The sequence below is a fragment of the Vicia villosa genome, linkage group LG3 (genome assembly GCF_029867415.1).
Source record: "Vicia villosa cultivar HV-30 ecotype Madison, WI linkage group LG3, Vvil1.0, whole genome shotgun sequence".
In the NCBI taxonomy this organism is placed as follows: Eukaryota; Viridiplantae; Streptophyta; class Magnoliopsida; order Fabales; family Fabaceae; genus Vicia; species Vicia villosa.
Genome location: NC_081182.1, coordinates 107,886,596 through 107,908,458, shown reverse-complemented (window position 1 = coordinate 107,908,458; position 21,863 = coordinate 107,886,596). Strand labels below are relative to the sequence as shown.

At 27.9% G+C, this 21,863-nt stretch overlaps 6 protein-coding genes across 6 annotated transcripts; all 6 read right to left on the bottom strand.

The window, feature by feature from the left end:
• Nucleotides 1-221: 221 nt before the first annotated feature.
• Nucleotides 222-786, bottom strand: LOC131656514 (pathogenesis-related leaf protein 6-like). Its single transcript, XM_058926214.1, has one exon. The coding sequence runs from the start codon at nucleotides 766-768 to the stop codon at nucleotides 271-273; it is 498 nt and encodes a 165-aa protein (XP_058782197.1). The 5' UTR covers nucleotides 769-786; the 3' UTR covers nucleotides 222-270.
• A 2,949-nt stretch (nucleotides 787-3,735) lies between these two features.
• LOC131656513 (pathogenesis-related leaf protein 6-like) lies at nucleotides 3,736-4,301 on the bottom strand. The gene has a single exon (XM_058926213.1). The coding sequence runs from the start codon at nucleotides 4,281-4,283 to the stop codon at nucleotides 3,786-3,788; it is 498 nt and encodes a 165-aa protein (XP_058782196.1). The 5' UTR covers nucleotides 4,284-4,301; the 3' UTR covers nucleotides 3,736-3,785.
• A 2,852-nt stretch (nucleotides 4,302-7,153) lies between these two features.
• LOC131656512 (pathogenesis-related leaf protein 6-like) lies at nucleotides 7,154-7,701 on the bottom strand. Its single transcript, XM_058926212.1, has one exon. The coding sequence runs from the start codon at nucleotides 7,681-7,683 to the stop codon at nucleotides 7,186-7,188; it is 498 nt and encodes a 165-aa protein (XP_058782195.1). The 5' UTR covers nucleotides 7,684-7,701; the 3' UTR covers nucleotides 7,154-7,185.
• A 2,954-nt stretch (nucleotides 7,702-10,655) lies between these two features.
• Nucleotides 10,656-11,221, bottom strand: LOC131656511 (pathogenesis-related leaf protein 6-like). Its single transcript, XM_058926211.1, has one exon. It carries the CDS (start codon nucleotides 11,201-11,203, stop codon nucleotides 10,706-10,708), a length of 498 nt encoding a protein of 165 aa, XP_058782194.1. The 5' UTR covers nucleotides 11,204-11,221; the 3' UTR covers nucleotides 10,656-10,705.
• Nucleotides 11,222-14,099: 2,878 nt separating this feature from the next.
• On the bottom strand, nucleotides 14,100-14,647 carry LOC131656510 (pathogenesis-related leaf protein 6-like). The gene has a single exon (XM_058926210.1). It carries the CDS (start codon nucleotides 14,627-14,629, stop codon nucleotides 14,132-14,134), a length of 498 nt encoding a protein of 165 aa, XP_058782193.1. The 5' UTR covers nucleotides 14,630-14,647; the 3' UTR covers nucleotides 14,100-14,131.
• Nucleotides 14,648-18,599: 3,952 nt separating this feature from the next.
• On the bottom strand, nucleotides 18,600-19,142 carry LOC131658764 (uncharacterized). The gene has a single exon (XM_058928024.1). It carries the CDS (start codon nucleotides 19,140-19,142, stop codon nucleotides 18,600-18,602), a length of 543 nt encoding a protein of 180 aa, XP_058784007.1.
• Between the last annotated feature and the right edge of the window lie 2,721 nt (nucleotides 19,143-21,863).

The window sequence follows — 21,863 nt, the reverse complement described above, 5'->3', positions numbered from 1 at the left end:
GAGAATTACAACTTTGTGTATATAATCAAATAATCGTACAAGAGTTATTTAAATAATTTAATAAAAAGAATAAGATAGTTTATGATTATTAAATTGATAAATTATGTTATCTAAGATTTTTTGGGAGAGATAAGTTAGTGAATACGACTTGGAAAATATTAATAAATTTCAGCAAAAAGAGTGCAGTTAAACATTATTTTATTATTTAGAAAGACTGCAACAACATACATGAGGCATAATGAAACAATTGTGATTAAACAAATGAAAAACTTAGAATGGATATTCTCCAGGAATGTTGCCAGCAGGATAATAATTGCAAGAAACGAATAATCTTCCATCATCGCATTTCACTTTTCCACATCCAACACTTCGTGAACTTCCCCATACCACTTGGGTATAATGATGACATTCAGCACCACCCTCACACATCCCTACATACCAATTATATAAGGGTTGTTCAGCCACCCACAACTTCACTGCATCTACACCGCTTAGGTTGCCAGCAATCACTGCAATATTCTCGCCATACCCGTAAGCTTCTTTGTGTGAGGGGATTACCTTACAATCCTTACATTTATTAGCATAATTTTGGGCAAAAGCAGCAATTTTGTTATCCCAAACAAGATTTGTCATATTAATTCCTAGTTCTGCTCTCGCCATATTGTGGGTGTTCAAGTAATTTGCTGGCGAGTCTTGAGCCTTTGTGATATGACTATCACCCATAATGAGTATTAAAACAAATATACACAATAAAGAAAAGGAGCCCATCTTACTTATTAAAATGAATTTCTCAATGTTTGGTGAAAAGTGTTCAAGCCATAGTGAGGCTTTTATAAAGGAATTTTTCACACAAAGTTTATTTTAAAAATATGTAAAATAAGATAATGAATATTTTTTTTCATTTTTTTAAATCTTATTTAATTTTTTTTATGTGTGTTAAAAAAAGTTTGCAATATATATATAGAAATTCTATATTTTATACTATATGGGAAAAAATCTTATTTGTCCTTAAATTAAAAAAATATATAACTTTTCATAAAAAAAAATTAAATGCTTGGCCATGTAAGAGTTATAATATTTTAAATACACGTCGATTAAGAAAATGAGTATTTAAATGGTATGTATTCAAGGGACAACATATGCAAAGTTCAATTATAAAAGATTTTTAGTTTTGACAAAAATTCAATGTTTATTGACTATAACATGAATATTTTAACTAAAAGAGATATATGCATGAATGTTCGGGCTAAATCAACATAAATATATATCACTAAAATAATTACCACCTATTAAATCATATATAAAGAAGAATTGTATTTACAATGTGAATATATATATATATATATATATATATATATATATATATATATATATATATATATATATATATATATATATATATATATATATATATATATATATATATATATATATATATATATATATATATATATATATATATATATATATATATATATATATATATATATATATATATATATATATATATATATATATATATATATTAATGCCTTGTCCCACAAATTGAGGTCGGTTGCATAAAATTTAACCATTGGTTGCATAAAAGCAATTTTAGGTAATAGGAATATAAAAAATATTTATCACAAGTACGTAAAAAAAATTAGATAAATATTTGAATGAAAAGATAAATTGACTACAAAATTGTAAAAATTAACCATGATTACATAGTACATATGTATAAATCAAATAATGATGATGATCATAATCATACTATTAAACTTTGGAAAATATATTTTGTTGTTTAGCCAAAAAAAAATCTTTTACTCATGTTACTTTTTTTTCTATTGTGTTAGTTATAAATAAATAAATACAAATTCAGAAAAGATATTTATCTTTGGTAAATATAAAACAAAACAAATATTTTTCTTTGGTAAAAACTAAGAAAAGAAAAAAAATATTTATTACTATTACTTTAAAACACATGGAATTCTTTTTTATTATTATTATAAAAATATATTAAAAAAATATTACTAAGTATAACTAAAGTCAACCACCCCCAAGTAGAAGATAAAAAGAACAAATATATATAAATACAACCATTAATAAATAATAACCCATCCTCCTAAAAATAAATTAATTATACACAATAAAGAAAATGACATCATCTTTTATCAAAGTAAAATTCTCAAGGTTTGGTGAAAATTGTTTGAGTTCAAGTGAAGCTTTTATAGAGAAATTTTCATACAAACTTTATTTAAAAAGATTAAATGTGTTGTTATTCCCTATCAACATGACAATCTTTAATTTTAGTTCTTACAAATTTTTCTTTAAACAATGGTCTTCGCAATATTTTCCGTCTCTACTTTTTGTCTCTCCCATTAAATTCCACTAATAGAGGCTTTTGTGGTGCGCCACATGTCACGCCGCGTCAGTTAAAGACAACACTAAAAAAAGAGACATATTGCGGGGGTTTTAAACCCCCTTTAAGTAACTTAAAAAATATATTTTCACAACAAATTAATCAAACTATTAGTAGGAAAATATTTGTTACCGTCATTTTTCACATCATCATGTATGACATTTCCAACTTAATGGCTTCTAACTCTATTACTTAGTTATGGTTTGTTGATTTTGTATATGTATGTTGTTTGTTTTCAGCTTGCAGCTATATTTCCATTAGCTATTATGCATACTTTGGGGAGCATGTCTCTAGTAAAGTGTTGTTAATCATAGATTGTAATAAATAGTAATTTGCTCAATACTTCTATTTTTACTATGAGTTTGTCGCTTTCTATCATGCATAATACTTATATATATATATATATATATATATATATATATATATATATATATATGTGTGTGTGTGTGTGTGTGTGTGTGTGTGTGTGTGTGTGGGTTTTTTTTATTGAACTTGATGGAATTAAATTTTGTAGTAGTAACAAATATAAATCTTGCATTTGCTGAAATTCACTATTAGTATTGGTTTGCACTGGTGAGAGTGGATATGGGAAGACAGAGACAACTAAAATTGTTATACAAAACTTAGATTCTCTAGGTAGTGGTAGTAGTGGGACAACAAATGATGTTCTTCGAACAAATTATATACTGAAAACTATTGGGAATGCAAAACATTTGTGAATGATAGCTCAACTAGATTTGTGGGTATTTTATTCTGAGTGTAATGGAACTTACTCATGCTACTCTTTTATTGGGATTTCTACATTTGAAAGGTTTTCCAACAAACAAATATGTCCATAAATTTGAGATTTTAATCCTACTTTTAATTGTTGAAGGATATGCATCACCTTTTGGATGATCTTTAAGGGTGAGTATTTTCATTCATTTACATTGTTAATTTGGTGCAGGGAAAATGTTTATGGAAATTCATTTTAGTGCCATGGGTAAAATATGTGGGGCTAAAACTCAAATTATTTAATGTTTTAATAAGTTCTGTAAATTTGTAGGAGTTTCAAATCACCCTAAATATAATTTAGAATTAAAGGTCAATAATCTTAAACATCTCACAACTTAAAGAGAATTACAACTTTGTGTATATAATCAAATAATCGTACAAGAGTTATTTAAATAATTTAATAAAAAGAATAAGATAGTTTACGATTATTAAATTGATAAATTATGTTATCTAAGATTTTTTGGGAGAGATAAGTTAGTGAATACGACTTGGAAAATATTAATAAATTTCAGCAAAAAGAGTGCAGTTAAACATTATTTTATTATTTAGAAAGACTGCAACAACATACATGAGGCATAATGAAACGATTGTGATTAAACAAATGAAAAACTTAGAATGGATATTCTCCAGGAATGTTGCCAGCAGGATAATAATTGCAAGAAACGAATAATCTTCCATCATCGCATTTCACTTTTCCACATCCAACACTTCGTGAACTTCCCCATACCACTTGGGTATAATGATGACATTCAGCACCACCCTCACACATCCCTACATACCAATTATATAAGGGTTGTTCAGCCACCCACAACTTCACTGCATCTACACCGCTTAGGTTGCCAGCAATCACTGCAATATTCTCGCCATACCCGTAAGCTTCTTTGTGTGAGGGGATTACCTTACAATCCTTACATTTATTAGCATAATTTTGGGCAAAAGCAGCAATTTTGTTATCCCAAACAAGATTTGTCATATTAATTCCTAGTTCTGCTCTCGCCATATTGTGGGTGTTCAAGTAATTTGCTGGCGAGTCTTGAGCCTTTGTGATATGACTATCACCCATAATGAGTATTAAAACAAATATACACAATAAAGAAAAGGAGCCCATCTTACTTATTAAAATGAATTTCTCAATGTTTGGTGAAAAGTGTTCAAGCCATAGTGAGGCTTTTATAAAGGAATTTTTCACACAAAGTTTATTTTAAAAATATGTAAAATAAGATAATGAATATTTTTTTTCATTTTTTTAAATCTTATTTAATTTTTTTTATGTGTGTTAAAAAAAGTTTGCAATATATATATAGAAATTCTATATTTTATACTATATGGGAAAAAATCTTATTTGTCCTTAAATTAAAAAAATATATAACTTTTCATAAAAAAAAATTAAATGCTTGGCCATGTAAGAGTTATAATATTTTAAATACACGTCGATTAAGAAAATGAGTATTTAAATGGTATGTATTCAAGGGACAACATATGCAAAGTTCAATTATAAAAGATTTTTAGTTTTGACAAAAATTCAATGTTTATTGACTATAACATGAATATTTTAACTAAAAGAGATATATGCATGAATGTTCGGGCTAAATCAACATAAATATATATCACTAAAATAATTACCACCTATTAAATCATATATAAAGAAGAATTGTATTTACAATGTGATATATATATATATATATATATATATATATATATATATATATATATATATATATATATATATATATATATATATATATATATATTAATGCCTTGTCCCACAAATTGAGGTCGGTTGCATAAAATTTAACCATTGGTTGCATAAAAGCAATTTTAGGTAATAGGAATATAAAAAATATTTATCACAAATACGTAAAAAAAATTAGATAAATATTTGAATGAAAAGATAAATTGACTACAAAATTGTAAAAATTAACCATGATTACATAGTACATATGTATAAATCAAATAATGATGATGATCATAATCATACTATTAAACTTTGGAAAATATATTTTGTTGTTTAGCCAAAAAAAAATCTTTTACTCATGTTACTTTTTTTTCTATTGTGTTAGTTATAAATAAATAAATACAAATTCAGAAAAGATATTTATCTTTGGTAAATATAAAACAAAACAAATATTTTTCTTTGGTAAAAACTAAGAAAAGAAAAAAAATATTTATTACTATTACTTTAAAACACATGGAATTCTTTTTTATTATTATTATAAAAATATATTAAAAAAATATTACTAAGTATAACTAAAGTCAACCACCCCCAAGTAGAAGATAAAAAGAACAAATATATATAAATACAACCATTAATAAATAATAACCCATCCTCCTAAAAATAAATTAATTATACACAATAAAGAAAATGACATCATCTTTTATCAAAGTAAAATTCTCAAGGTTTGGTGAAAATTGTTTGAGTTCAAGTGAAGCTTTTATAGAGAAATTTTCATACAAACTTTATTTAAAAAGATTAAATGTGTTGTTATTCCCTATCAACATGACAATCTTTAATTTTAGTTCTTACAAATTTTTCTTTAAACAATGGTCTTCGCAATATTTTCCGTCTCTACTTTTTGTCTCTCCCATTAAATTCCACTAATAGAGGCTTTTGTGGTGCGCCACATGTCACGCCGCGTCAGTTAAAGACAACACTAAAAAAAGAGACATATTGCGGGGGTTTTAAACCCCCTTTAAGTAACTTAAAAAATATATTTTCACAACAAATTAATCAAACTATTAGTAGGAAAATATTTGTTACCGTCATTTTTCACATCATCATGTATGACATTTCCAACTTAATGGCTTCTAACTCTATTACTTAGTTATGGTTTGTTGATTTTGTATATGTATGTTGTTTGTTTTCAGCTTGCAGCTATATTTCCATTAGCTATTATGCATACTTTGGGGAGCATGTCTCTAGTAAAGTGTTGTTAATCATAGATTGTAATAAATAGTAATTTGCTCAATACTTCTATTTTTACTATGAGTTTGTCGCTTTCTATCATGCATAATACTTATATATATATATATATATATATATATATATATATATATATATATATGTGTGTGTGTGTGTGTGTGTGTGTGTGTGTGTGTGTGTGGGTTTTTTTTATTGAACTTGATGGAATTAAATTTTGTAGTAGTAACAAATATAAATCTTGCATTTGCTGAAATTCACTATTAGTATTGGTTTGCACTGGTGAGAGTGGATATGGGAAGACAGAGACAACTAAAATTGTTATACAAAACTTAGATTCTCTAGGTAGTGGTAGTAGTGGGACAACAAATGATGTTCTTCGAACAAATTATATACTGAAAACTATTGGGAATGCAAAACATTTGCGAATGATAGCTCAACTAGATTTGTGGGTATTTTATTCTGAGTGTAATGGAACTTACTCATGCTACTCTTTTATTGGGATTTCTACATTTGAAAGGTTTTCCAACAAACAAATATGTCCATAAATTTGAGATTTTAATCCTACTTTTAATTGTTGAAGGATATGCATCACCTTTTGGATGATCTTTAAGGGTGAGTATTTTCATTCATTTACATTGTTAATTTGGTGCAGGGAAAATGTTTATGGAAATTCATTTTAGTGCCATGGGTAAAATATGTGGGGCTAAAACTCAAATTATTTAATGTTTTAATAAGTTCTGTAAATTTGTAGGAGTTTCAAATCACCCTAAATATAATTTAGAATTAAAGGTCAATAATCTTAAACATCTCACAACTTAAAGAGAATTACAACTTTGTGTATATAATCAAATAATCGTACAAGAGTTATTTAAATAATTTAATAAAAAGAATAAGATAGTTTACGATTATTAAATTGATAAATTATGTTATCTAAGATTTTTTGGGAGAGATAAGTTAGTGAATACGACTTGGAAAATATTAATAAATTTCAGCAAAAAGAGTGCAGTTAAACATTATTTTATTATTTAGAAAGACTGCAACAACATACATGGGGCATAATGAAACGATTGTGATTAAACAAATGAAAAACTTAGAATGGATATTCTCCAGGAATGTTGCCAGCAGGATAATAATTGCAAGAAACGAATAATCTTCCATCATCGCATTTCACTTTTCCACATCCAACACTTCGTGAACTTCCCCATACCACTTGGGTATAATGATGACATTCAGCACCACCCTCACACATCCCTACATACCAATTATATAAGGGTTGTTCAGCCACCCACAACTTCACTGCATCTACACCGCTTAGGTTGCCAGCAATCACTGCAATATTCTCGCCATACCCGTAAGCTTCTTTGTGTGAGGGGATTACCTTACAATCCTTACATTTATTAGCATAATTTTGGGCAAAAGCAGCAATTTTGTTATCCCAAACAAGATTTGTCATATTAATTCCTAGTTCTGCTCTCGCCATATTGTGGGTGTTCAAGTAATTTGCTGGCGAGTCTTGAGCCTTTGTGATATGACTATCACCCATAATGAGTATTAAAACAAATATACACAATAAAGAAAAGGAGCCCATCTTACTTATTAAAATGAATTTCTCAATGTTTGGTGAAAAGTGTTCAAGCCATAGTGAGGCTTTTATAAAGGAATTTTTCACACAAAGTTTATTTTAAAAATATGTAAAATAAGATAATGAATATTTTTTTTCATTTTTTTAAATCTTATTTAATTTTTTTTATGTGTGTTAAAAAAAGTTTGCAATATATATATAGAAATTCTATATTTTATACTATATGGGAAAAAATCTTATTTGTCCTTAAATTAAAAAAATATATAACTTTTCATAAAAAAAAATTAAATGCTTGGCCATGTAAGAGTTATAATATTTTAAATACACGTCGATTAAGAAAATGAGTATTTAAATGGTATGTATTCAAGGGACAACATATGCAAAGTTCAATTATAAAAGATTTTTAGTTTTGACAAAAATTCAATGTTTATTGACTATAACATGAATATTTTAACTAAAAGAGATATATGCATGAATGTTCGGGCTAAATCAACATAAATATATATCACTAAAATAATTACCACCTATTAAATCATATATAAAGAAGAATTGTATTTACAATGTGAATATATATATATATATATATATATATATATATATATATATATATATATATATATATATATATATATATATATATATATATATATATATATATATATATATATATATATATATATATATATATATATATATATATATATATATATATATATATATATATATATATATATATATATATATATATATATATATATATATATATATATTAATGCCTTGTCCCACAAATTGAGGTCGGTTGCATAAAATTTAACCATTGGTTGCATAAAAGCAATTTTAGGTAATAGGAATATAAAAAATATTTATCACAAATACGTAAAAAAAATTAGATAAATATTTGAATGAAAAGATAAATTGACTACAAAATTGTAAAAATTAACCATGATTACATAGTACATATGTATAAATCAAATAATGATGATGATCATAATCATACTATTAAACTTTGGAAAATATATTTTGTTGTTTAGCCAAAAAAAAATCTTTTACTCATGTTACTTTTTTTTCTATTGTGTTAGTTATAAATAAATAAATACAAATTCAGAAAAGATATTTATCTTTGGTAAATATAAAACAAAACAAATATTTTTCTTTGGTAAAAACTAAGAAAAGAAAAAAAATATTTATTACTATTACTTTAAAACACATGGAATTCTTTTTTATTATTATTATAAAAATATATTAAAAAAATATTACTAAGTATAACTAAAGTCAACCACCCCCAAGTAGAAGATAAAAAGAACAAATATATATAAATACAACCATTAATAAATAATAACCCATCCTCCTAAAAATAAATTAATTATACACAATAAAGAAAATGACATCATCTTTTATCAAAGTAAAATTCTCAAGGTTTGGTGAAAATTGTTTGAGTTCAAGTGAAGCTTTTATAGAGAAATTTTCATACAAACTTTATTTAAAAAGATTAAATGTGTTGTTATTCCCTATCAACATGACAATCTTTAATTTTAGTTCTTTCAAATTTTTCTTTAAACAATGGTCTTCGCAATATTTTCCGTCTCTACTTTTTGTCTCTCCCATTAAATTCCACTAATAGAGGCTTTTGTGGTGCGCCACATGTCACGCCGCGTCAGTTAAAGACAACACTAAAAAAAGAGACATATTGCGGGGGTTTTAAACCCCCTTTAAGTAACTTAAAAAATATATTTTCACAACAAATTAATCAAACTATTAGTAGGAAAATATTTGTTACCGTCATTTTTCACATCATCATGTATGACATTTCCAACTTAATGGCTTCTAACTCTATTACTTAGTTATGGTTTGTTGATTTTGTATATGTATGTTGTTTGTTTTCAGCTTGCAGCTATATTTCCATTAGCTATTATGCATACTTTGGGGAGCATGTCTCTAGTAAAGTGTTGTTAATCATAGATTGTAATAAATAGTAATTTGCTCAATACTTCTATTTTTACTATGAGTTTGTCGCTTTCTATCATGCATAATACTTATATATATATATATATATATATATATATATATATATATATATATATATATATATATATATATGTGTGTGTGTGTGTGTGTGTGTGGGTTTTTTTTATTGAACTTGATGGAATTAAATTTTGTAGTAGTAACAAATATAAATCTTGCATTTGCTGAAATTCACTATTAGTATTGGTTTGCACTGGTGAGAGTGGATATGGGAAGACAGAGACAACTAAAATTGTTATACAAAACTTAGATTCTCTAGGTAGTGGTAGTAGTGGGACAACAAATGATGTTCTTCGAACAAATTATATACTGAAAACTATTGGGAATGCAAAACATTTGTGAATGATAGCTCAACTAGATTTGTGGGTATTTTATTCTGAGTGTAATGGAACTTACTCATGCTACTCTTTTATTGGGATTTCTACATTTGAAAGGTTTTCCAACAAACAAATATGTCCATAAATTTGAGATTTTAATCCTACTTTTAATTGTTGAAGGATATGCATCACCTTTTGGATGATCTTTAAGGGTGAGTATTTTCATTCATTTACATTGTTAATTTGGTGCAGGGAAAATGTTTATGGAAATTCATTTTAGTGCCATGGGTAAAATATGTGGGGCTAAAACTCAAATTATTTAATGTTTTAATAAGTTATGTAAATTTGTAGGAGTTTCAAATCACCCTAAATATAATTTAGAATTAAAGGTCAATAATCTTAAACATCTCACAACTTAAAGAGAATTACAACTTTGTGTATATAATCAAATAATCGTACAAGAGTTATTTAAATAATTTAATAAAAAGAATAAGATAGTTTACGATTATTAAATTGATAAATTATGTTATCTAAGATTTTTGGGAGAGATAAGTTAGTGAATACGACTTGGAAAATATTAATAAATTTCAGCAAAAAGAGTGCAGTTAAACATTATTTTATTATTTAGAAAGACTGCAACAACATACATGAGGCATAATGAAACGATTGTGATTAAACAAATGAAAAACTTAGAATGGATATTCTCCAGGAATGTTGCCAGCAGGATAATAATTGCAAGAAACGAATAATCTTCCATCATCGCATTTCACTTTTCCACATCCAACACTTCGTGAACTTCCCCATACCACTTGGGTATAATGATGACATTCAGCACCACCCTCACACATCCCTACATACCAATTATATAAGGGTTGTTCAGCCACCCACAACTTCACTGCATCTACACCGCTTAGGTTGCCAGCAATCACTGCAATATTCTCGCCATACCCGTAAGCTTCTTTGTGTGAGGGGATTACCTTACAATCCTTACATTTATTAGCATAATTTTGGGCAAAAGCAGCAATTTTGTTATCCCAAACAAGATTTGTCATATTAATTCCTAGTTCTGCTCTCGCCATATTGTGGGTGTTCAAGTAATTTGCTGGCGAGTCTTGAGCCTTTGTGATATGACTATCACCCATAATGAGTATTAAAACAAATATACACAATAAAGAAAAGGAGCCCATCTTACTTATTAAAATGAATTTCTCAATGTTTGGTGAAAAGTGTTCAAGCCATAGTGAGGCTTTTATAAAGGAATTTTTCACACAAAGTTTATTTTAAAAATATGTAAAATAAGATAATGAATATTTTTTTTCATTTTTTTAAATCTTATTTAATTTTTTTTATGTGTGTTAAAAAAAGTTTGCAATATATATATAGAAATTCTATATTTTATACTATATGGGAAAAAATCTTATTTGTCCTTAAATTAAAAAAATATATAACTTTTCATAAAAAAAAATTAAATGCTTGGCCATGTAAGAGTTATAATATTTTAAATACACGTCGATTAAGAAAATGAGTATTTAAATGGTATGTATTCAAGGGACAACATATGCAAAGTTCAATTATAAAAGATTTTTAGTTTTGACAAAAATTCAATGTTTATTGACTAGAACATGAATATTTTAACTAAAAGAGATATATGCATGAATGTTCGGGCTAAATCAACATAAATATATATCACTAAAATAATTACCACCTATTAAATCATATATAAAGAAGAATTGTATTTACAATGTGATATATATATATATATATATATATATATATATATATATATATATATATATATATATATATATATATATATATATATATATATATATATATATATTAATGCCTTGTCCCACAAATTGAGGTCGGTTGCATAAAATTTAACCATTGGTTGCATAAAAGCAATTTTAGGTAATAGGAATATAAAAAATATTTATCACAAATACGTAAAAAAAATTAGATAAATATTTGAATGAAAAGATAAATTGACTACAAAATTGTAAAAATTAACCATGATTACATAGTACATATGTATAAATCAAATAATGATGATGATCATAATCATACTATTAAACTTTGGAAAATATATTTTGTTGTTTAGCCAAAAAAAAATCTTTTACTCATGTTACTTTTTTTTCTATTGTGTTAGTTATAAATAAATAAATACAAATTCAGAAAAGATATTTATCTTTGGTAAATATAAAACAAAACAAATATTTTTCTTTGGTAAAAACTAAGAAAAGAAAAAAAATATTTATTACTATTACTTTAAAACACATGGAATTCTTTTTTATTATTATTATAAAAATATATTAAAAAAATATTACTAAGTATAACTAAAGTCAACCACCCCCAAGTAGAAGATAAAAAGAACAAATATATATAAATACAACCATTAATAAATAATAACCCATCCTCCTAAAAATAAATTAATTATACACAATAAAGAAAATGACATCATCTTTTATCAAAGTAAAATTCTCAAGGTTTGGTGAAAATTGTTTGAGTTCAAGTGAAGCTTTTATAGAGAAATTTTCATACAAACTTTATTTAAAAAGATTAAATGTGTTGTTATTCCCTATCAACATGACAATCTTTAATTTTAGTTCTTACAAATTTTTCTTTAAACAATGGTCTTCGCAATATTTTCCGTCTCTACTTTTTGTCTCTCCCATTAAATTCCACTAATACAGGCTTTTATGGTGCGCCACATGTCACGCCGCGTCAGTTAAAGACAACACTAAAAAAAGAGACATATTGCGGGGGTTTTAAACCCCCTTTAAGTAACTTAAAAAATATATTTTCACAACAAATTAATCAAACTATTAGTAGGAAAATATTTGTTACCGTCATTTTTCACATCATCATGTATGACATTTCCAACTTAATGGCTTCTAACTCTATTACTTAGTTATGGTTTGTTGATTTTGTATATGTATGTTGTTTGTTTTCAGCTTGCAGCTATATTTCCATTAGCTATTATGCATACTTTGGGGAGCATGTCTCTAGTAAAGTGTTGTTAATCATAGATTGTAATAAATAGTAATTTGCTCAATACTTCTATTTTTACTATGAGTTTGTCGCTTTCTATCATGCATAATACTTATATATATATATATATATATATATATATATATATATATATATATATATATATATATATATATATATATATATGTGTGTGTGTGTGTGTGTGTGTGTGTGTGGGTTTTTTTTATTGAACTTGATGGAATTAAATTTTGTAGTAGTAACAAATATAAATCTTGCATTTGCTGAAATTCACTATTAGTATTGGTTTGCACTGGTGAGAGTGGATATGGGAAGACAGAGACAACTAAAATTGTTATACAAAACTTAGATTCTCTAGGTAGTGGTAGTAGTGGGACAACAAATGATGTTCTTCGAACAAATTATATACTGAAAACTATTGGGAATGCAAAACATTTGCGAATGATAGCTCAACTAGATTTGTGGGTATTTTATTCTGAGTGTAATGGAACTTACTCATGCTACTCTTTTATTGGGATTTCTACATTTGAAAGGTTTTCCAACAAACAAATATGTCCATAAATTTGAGATTTTAATCCTACTTTTAATTGTTGAAGGATATGCATCACCTTTTGGATGATCTTTAAGGGTGAGTATTTTCATTCATTTACATTGTTAATTTGGTGCAGGGAAAATGTTTATGGAAATTCATTTTAGTGCCATGGGTAAAATATGTGGGGCTAAAACTCAAATTATTTAATGTTTTAATAAGTTCTGTAAATTTGTAGGAGTTTCAAATCACCCTAAATATAATTTAGAATTAAAGGTCAATAATCTTAAACATCTCACAACTTAAAGAGAATTACAACTTTGTGTATATAATCAAATAATCGTACAAGAGTTATTTAAATAATTTAATAAAAAGAATAAGATAGTTTACGATTATTAAATTGATAAATTATGTTATCTAAGATTTTTTGGGAGAGATAAGTTAGTGAATACGACTTGGAAAATATTAATAAATTTCAGCAAAAAGAGTGCAATTAAACATTATTTTATTATTTAGAAAGACTGCAACAACATACATGAGGCATAATGAAACGATTGTGATTAAACAAATGAAAAACTTAGAATGGATATTCTCCAGGAATGTTGCCAGCAGGATAATAATTGCAAGAAACGAATAATCTTCCATCATCGCATTTCACTTTTCCACATCCAACACTTCGTGAACTTCCCCATACCACTTGAGTATAATGATGACATTCAGCACCACCCTCACACATCCCTACATACCAATTATATAAGGGTTGTTCAGCCACCCACAACTTCACTGCATCTACACCGCTTAGGTTGCCAGCAATCACTGCAATATTCTCGCCATACCCGTAAGCTTCTTTGTGTGAGGGGATTACCTTACAATCCTTACATTTATTAGCATAATTTTGGGCAAAAGCAGCAATTTTGTTATCCCAAACAAGATTTGTCATATTAATTCCTAGTTCTGCTCTCGCCATATTGTGGGTGTTCAAGTAATTTGCTGGCGAGTCTTGAGCCTTTGTGATATGACTATCACCCATAATGAGTATTAAAACAAATATACACAATAAAGAAAAGGAGCCCATCTTACTTATTAAAATGAATTTCTCAATGTTTGGTGAAAAGTGTTCAAGCCATAGTGAGGCTTTTATAAAGGAATTTTTCACACAAAGTTTATTTTAAAAATATGTAAAATAAGATAATGAATATTTTTTTTCATTTTTTTAAATCTTATTTAATTTTTTTTATGTGTGTTAAAAAAAGTTTGCAATATAAATATAGAAATTCTATATTTTATACTATATGGGAAAAAATCTTATTTGTCCTTAAATTAAAAAAATATATAACTTTTCATAAAAAAAAATTAAATGCTTGGCCATGTAAGAGTTATAATATTTTAAATACACGTCGATTAAGAAAATGAGTAATTAAATGGTATGTATTCAAGGGACAACATATGCAAAGTTCAATTATAAAAGATTTTTAGTTTTGACAAAAATTCAATGTTTATTGACTAGAACATGAATATTTTAACTAAAAGAGATATATGCATGAATGTTCGGGCTAAATCAACATAAATATATATCACTAAAATAATTACCACCTATTAAATCATATATAAAGAAGAATTGTATTTACAATGTGAATATATATATATATATATATATATATATATATATATATATATATATATATATATATATATATATATATATATATATATATATATATATATATATATATATATATATATATATATATATATATATATATATATATATATATTAATGCCTTGTCCCACAAATTGAGGTCGGTTGCATAAAATTTAACCATTGGTTGCATAAAAGCAATTTTAGGTAATAGGAATATAAAAAATATTTATCACAAATACGTAAAAAAAATTAGATAAATATTTGAATGAAAAGATAAATTGACTACAAAATTGTAAAAATTAACCATGATTACATAGTACATATGTATAAATCAAATAATGATGATGATCATAATCATACTATTAAACTTTGGAAAATATATTTTGTTGTTTAGCCAAAAAAAAAATCTTTTACTCATGTTACTTTTTTTTCTATGGTGTTAGTTATAAATAAATAAATAAATACAAATTCAGAAAAGATATTTATCTTTGGTAAATATAAAACAAGACAAATATTTTTCTTTAAACAATGGTCTTCGCAATATAAATACAACCACCCCCAAGTAGAAGATAAAAGGAACAAATATATATAAATACAACCATTAATAAATAATAACCCATCCTCCTAAAAATAAATTAATTATACACAATAAAGAAAATGACATCATCTTTTATCAAAGTAAACTTCTCAAGGTTTGGTGAAAATTGTTTGAGTTCAAGTGAAGCTTTTATAGAGAAATTTTCATACAAACTTTATTTAAAAAGATTAAATGTGTTGTTATTCCCTATCAATATGACAATCTTTAATTTTAGTTCCTACAAATTTTTCTTTAAACAATGGTCTTCGCAATATTTTCCGTCTCTACTTTTTGTCTCTCCCATTAAATTCCACTAATAGAGGCTTTTGTGGTGCGCCACAAGTCCACCGCGTCAGTTAAAGATAACACTAAAAAAAGAGACATATTGCGGGGGTTTTAAACCCCCTTTAAGTAACTTAAAAAATATATTTTCACAACAAATTAATCAAACTATTGATAGGAAAATATTTGTTACCGTCATTTTTCACATCATCATGTATGACATTTCCAACTTAATGGCTTCTAACTCTATTACTTAGTTATGGTTTGTTGATTTTGTATATGTGTGTTGTTTGTTTTCAGCTTGCAGCTATATTTCCATTAGCTATTATGCATACTTTGGGGAGCATGTCTCTAGTAAAGTGTTGTAAAGTGTTGTTAATCATAGATTGTAATAAATAGTGATTTGCTCAATACTTCTATTCTTACTATGAGTTTGTCGCTTTCTATCATGTATAATACTTATATATATATATATATATATATATATATATATATATATATATATATATATATATATATATATATATATATATATATATATATGTGTGTTTTTTTTTATTGAGCCTTTGTGATATGACTATCACCCATAATGAGTATTAAAACAACTATACACAATAAAGAAAACGAGCCCATCTTACTTATTAAAATGAATTTCTCAATGTTTGGTGAAAAGTGTTCAAGCCATGGTGAGGCTTTTATAAAGGAATTTTTCACACAAAGTTTATTTTAAAAATATGTAAAATAAGATAATGAATATCTTTTTTCATTTTTATAAATCTTATTTAATTTTTTGTATGTGTGTTAAAAAAAGTTTGCAATATATATATATATATATATATATATATATATATATATATATATATATATATATATATATATATATATATATATATATATATATATATATATATATATATATATATATATATAGAAATATCTATATTTTATACTATATGGGAAAAAATCTTATTTGTCCATAAATTAAAAAAATATATAACTTTTCATAAAAAAATTTAAATGCTTGGCCATGTATGAGTTATAATATTTTAAATACACGTCGATTAAGAAAAAGAGTATTTAAATGGTATGTATTCAAGGGATAACATATGCAAAGTTCAATTATAAAAGATTTTTAGTTTTGACAAAAATTCAATGTTTATTGACTAGAACATGAATATTTTAACCAAAAGAGATATATGCATGAATGTTCGGGCTAAATCAACATAAATATATATATCACTAAAATAATTACCACCTATTAAATCATATATAAAGAAGAATTGTATTTACAATGTGAATATATATATATATATATATATATATATATATATATATATATATATATATATATATATATATATATATATATATATATATATATATATATATATATATATATATATATATATATATATATATATTAATGCCTTGTCCCACAAATTGAGGTGGGTTGCATAAAATCTAACCATTGGTTACATAAAAATAATTTTAGGTAATAGGAATATAAAAAATATTTATCACTAATACGTAAAAATAATTAGATAAATATTTGAATGAAAAGATAAATTGACTACAAAATTGTAAAAATTAACCATGTTTACATAGTACATTTTTATAGATCAAATAATGATGATGGTGGTATGAATTTATAGTGAGGTTTGTAAATGGTGGATTAAAGATAGAATTAAGTGGGATGTATGGTGGTGTTGAAGTTTGAATGGGTGGAAGAATAGAAAATGATGGAGAGTTAAGGTGGTGATGAAGGTGTGATGAATGTGTTTTATGGTGGTTAAATGGAAGAAATTATGGAGAGAGGGAAGAATATTGAATGATGAATTTTTGAAATTCAAAATTTAAAATGGGAATTAATGGTCTATCATGCGTGGTCAAAGCATCTTCAATGCAGCTGCTGCACCTTGGGAGACGCGCGCCTCTGGTGGTTAGGCTGCAGTTACGCATGCGTGGAGACGGACGTCTCCAGTCCTAGGCATGCAGAAGGGCAGTCCCACAGAGGTGGAGACGGGCGTCTCCTAGTCCTAGGGGTAGTGCTGCGTGTGCATGCTTTTGGTCACATGTTCTGACAGGTATAATTGATCATGTGAATAGTACAAAACAGTGACACGGTTTAATACTATAAACAACAAAATTGGTGACCTGATTGAGTATATTATATGCAGTCATGAATATATAGCAGTTAATAGCAGCAGAGTAGATAAAACAGTAGCAGTTTTGAATAATAAAATTTTGCATTATGAATTGAAACTGGATACTGAGTGTCAACAGCAGTAAAATGAAAAATGCATAAAAATAAATTCTTAAACTAGAAATGTGAAATAACTAACTAGACATAAAAACTAAAAATAAATACTAATATTCTTAAGATCAACATCTAGCCACTTTTGTTTTGCATATTAGGAGATATAGAATAAATGTGCTTGAAGACTTCGTCGAATTGAGCGTTAATGGTGTCGATGAAATTGAAGAAGTGCATTTGTAGAGTGTGTATCTCGTCGCGTATATGTTGGACTTCATGTTGCAGTGCATCTATAGCTTGGCCATGTGTAATCGAATGATAAGCAGCTCGATTCTCGGAGGAGCATTTCTCGGGGCCACGAATTCAGCAGATGCAGCAGGATGTTGTTGTTCAGGCTCGACATCAGTCATATCCTCGAATTGATCTTCTTGTGAACCAGTAGGAGTCTCAGACTCATATTCAGGAACGGGTTCATCTTCAGGCATAGGCTCATATTCAGGCACAGGCTCATCTTCGGGCATAGGTTCATACTCAGGCACAGGCTCATCCTCGGGAGGATTCATGTCATAGTATCCAGGAGGAGTGTCAGGTTCAGATTTCGATTCCGCTACATGCATGTCATCATCAAAATGTTCATAGGCTTGTGGAGTTTTAGGAGATGACTCTCTATCAATAATCTGACCAAAATAAAGCCAATTAGCAGGGTTATGCACACTCGTCCTCGGATTCGGTAAGGTGAAGTGATCCAGTACTTGGTTATCAATAAGGAGCTCAAACTGATCAGGACCAAGGTTTCCAATGATACCTCGATTGAAGCAGAACTGAATGTCCATGGCGATAGGGGTACCAGCAGCGTCAATCCAATGATACTTCGTCTTGCATGATGCGCTCGAAGTTTGCTAGCATAAATGTAATAGCATTGATCGGACGATTCTGAGAAGTGCAAAACATGATGAACAGTTCTTCTCTAGAAACTTCAGTGACATTCTCAGGTTTACCGAAAATGTAGTGAGCGATAATCTTATGGAGGTATCTGAAAGCAGGATTATGAATATTCTCGGAGTGAAACTCATGCTCTTCAGGATTATCGTTTCCAGTAATCTTACCCCGTAAATTCTCTAGCTCTCGGTAAGCAAATAGTTCCTCTTGAACTATGGTGAATGCATCGACTCTGTTAGGAAGTTCTAACATAGCAGCAAAGTCACGGACACAAAACTGATATTCCAATCCAAACAGCCGAAAGAGAATAATTCCTCTCCTCACTCCTTGTCCACAGTTAGGTAGATAAGTCAGTGAACTCAAGAACTCCAGAGTGAGCTTTTGGTAGGTACAAAATTTGCGGAACAGGTGAGAACCGGTCCAACCGATTTGGTTCAGCAAGTATATGACACTTTCTTCGATTCCTAACTTCTTCATAGTCGGGTAATGAGGATAGCGAGTCAAATCCATTTGTCTCTGAGCTAGCTTAGCATATCTTCCTTCTTGTCCTCTTCCTCGGAACTTAAATTCCATATTGTCAACTTCTTGCATCTTGATAAGTTAGTAACTAAATTAGCCTATAAGTTGGAAAATATGAAAATTAGGTTAGAATTTGGCTAGTGTTGGAAAAAGAAGAAAATTAAAAAGAAATAAAAATTAAAAAGATATAACAAAATTATAATAATAATTATAATTATAAAAAGATGAGATTTTTATAACAATGATTAAAATAGTGATTATAATTATAATAATTATTATTATTGTCAAAAAGCATAAAAATAGAAAAATGAAAAATAAAAACAAGATAGAATAAAATAAAATAAAAGAATTTAAATTAAAAGGATAAAGATAAGAAAATTAAAAATAAAGAAAAAATAAAAATGTGGGTTGTCTCCCACTAAGCGCTTTGTTTTATGTCGTAAGCTCGACGATTTAAATGAAAATCATTTTTTCGAATGAGCGGGAAGCTCGTCAAGTTTGAAAAATTGGATATTTTCATCGTTCTCGAGACGATGGTAATGTTTAAGACGTTGCCCATTTACGACAAAAGGTTCGACCGTTTTTCCTCTAATTTCTATCGCTCCGCTCGGAAAGATGTTAGTAATTGCAAAGGTGGTTGCGGCAAGTTTGTCGGGAGCGTTTCTTTCTAATTGAATATAAGCTTATCGTAAGGAAAATCGTCGTTAATAGGTACAGTTTCAGGTTCTAGGTTTTCTAAGCGAGGAATTTGGTCTGCTACAACGTTTTTTGTTCCCTTTTTGTCTCTTATTTCTAAATCGAATTCTTGCGATAGCTAGATCCATCTTAAGAGTCTCGGTTTAGCATCCTTTTTAGTTAATAGGTTCCTAACAGCAGCGTGGTCGGTGTATATTATTATTTTGGCTCCTACTAGGTATGAGCGAAATTTATCCAAAGCGAAAACTACAGCTAAAAGCACTTTCTCGGTTGTAGCGTAATTCATTTGAGTTTCGTCCATAGTTCTACTTGCATAGTAAATGACGTGAAGTTTCTTGTCCTTTCGTTGACCTAGGACAGCGCCTACAGCGTAATATCTCGCATCACACATTATTTCGAATGGTTCAGTCCAATCAGGAGGTTGCATAATGGGTGCGGAGATTAATGCTTCCTTAAGGGTTTTGAAGGCTTCTAAACACTTGTCATCAAAGACGAAATCGACATCCTTCATTAATAATTTGGTTAACGGTTTAGTTATTTTCGAGAAGTCTTTGATGAAGCGTCGGTAAAAACCAGCGTGTCCTAAGAAACTTCGTATCTCTCTAACGGTCTTTGGAGGTTGAAGGTTTTCAATAACTTCTATTTTAGCTCTATCTACCTCAATTCCTCTATTTGACACTATATGTCCTAGCATAATCCCTTCTTGTACCATAAAGTGACACTTTTCCCAATTTAAGACTAAATTAACTTTCACGCAATGTTCTAGAACTTTTTCTAAATTTGCTAGACATCCCTCGAAACTTTGTCCACATACGGAGAAGTCGTCCATGAAGACTTCCATAATATTATCTAGGAATCGGCGAATATTCCATCATACATCTTTGAAATGTCGCAGGTGCGTTACATAATCCAAATGGCATTCGTCGGTAGGCAAAGGTTCCAAAAGGGCAGGTGAAAGTTGTTTTCTCTTGGTCATCAGGATGGATTGGGATTTGGAAGAAACCAGAGTAACCATCTAAGTAGCAGAAGTGAGAATGTCTAGCTAAGCGTTCTAACATTTGATCTATGAATGGCAGGGGAAAATGGTCTTTACGAGTGGCTTTATTTAGTTTTATATAATCTATGCACATTCGCCAACTAGATTCAATTCTTTTGGTTATAGTTTCTCCCTTCTCATTCTTTATCACCGTGACTCCTCCCTTTTTAGGCACTACATGAATAGGACTAACCCATTTACTATCGGATATGGGGTATATTATCCCAGCTTCTAATAATTTCAGAACTTCCTTCCTAACTACTTCGCTCATGATCGGGTTAAGTCTCCCCTGATGTTCTCTAGAGGTTTTCAAGTCTTCCTCGAGCATAATTTGATGCATACAGACAGAAGGGCTTATCCCTTT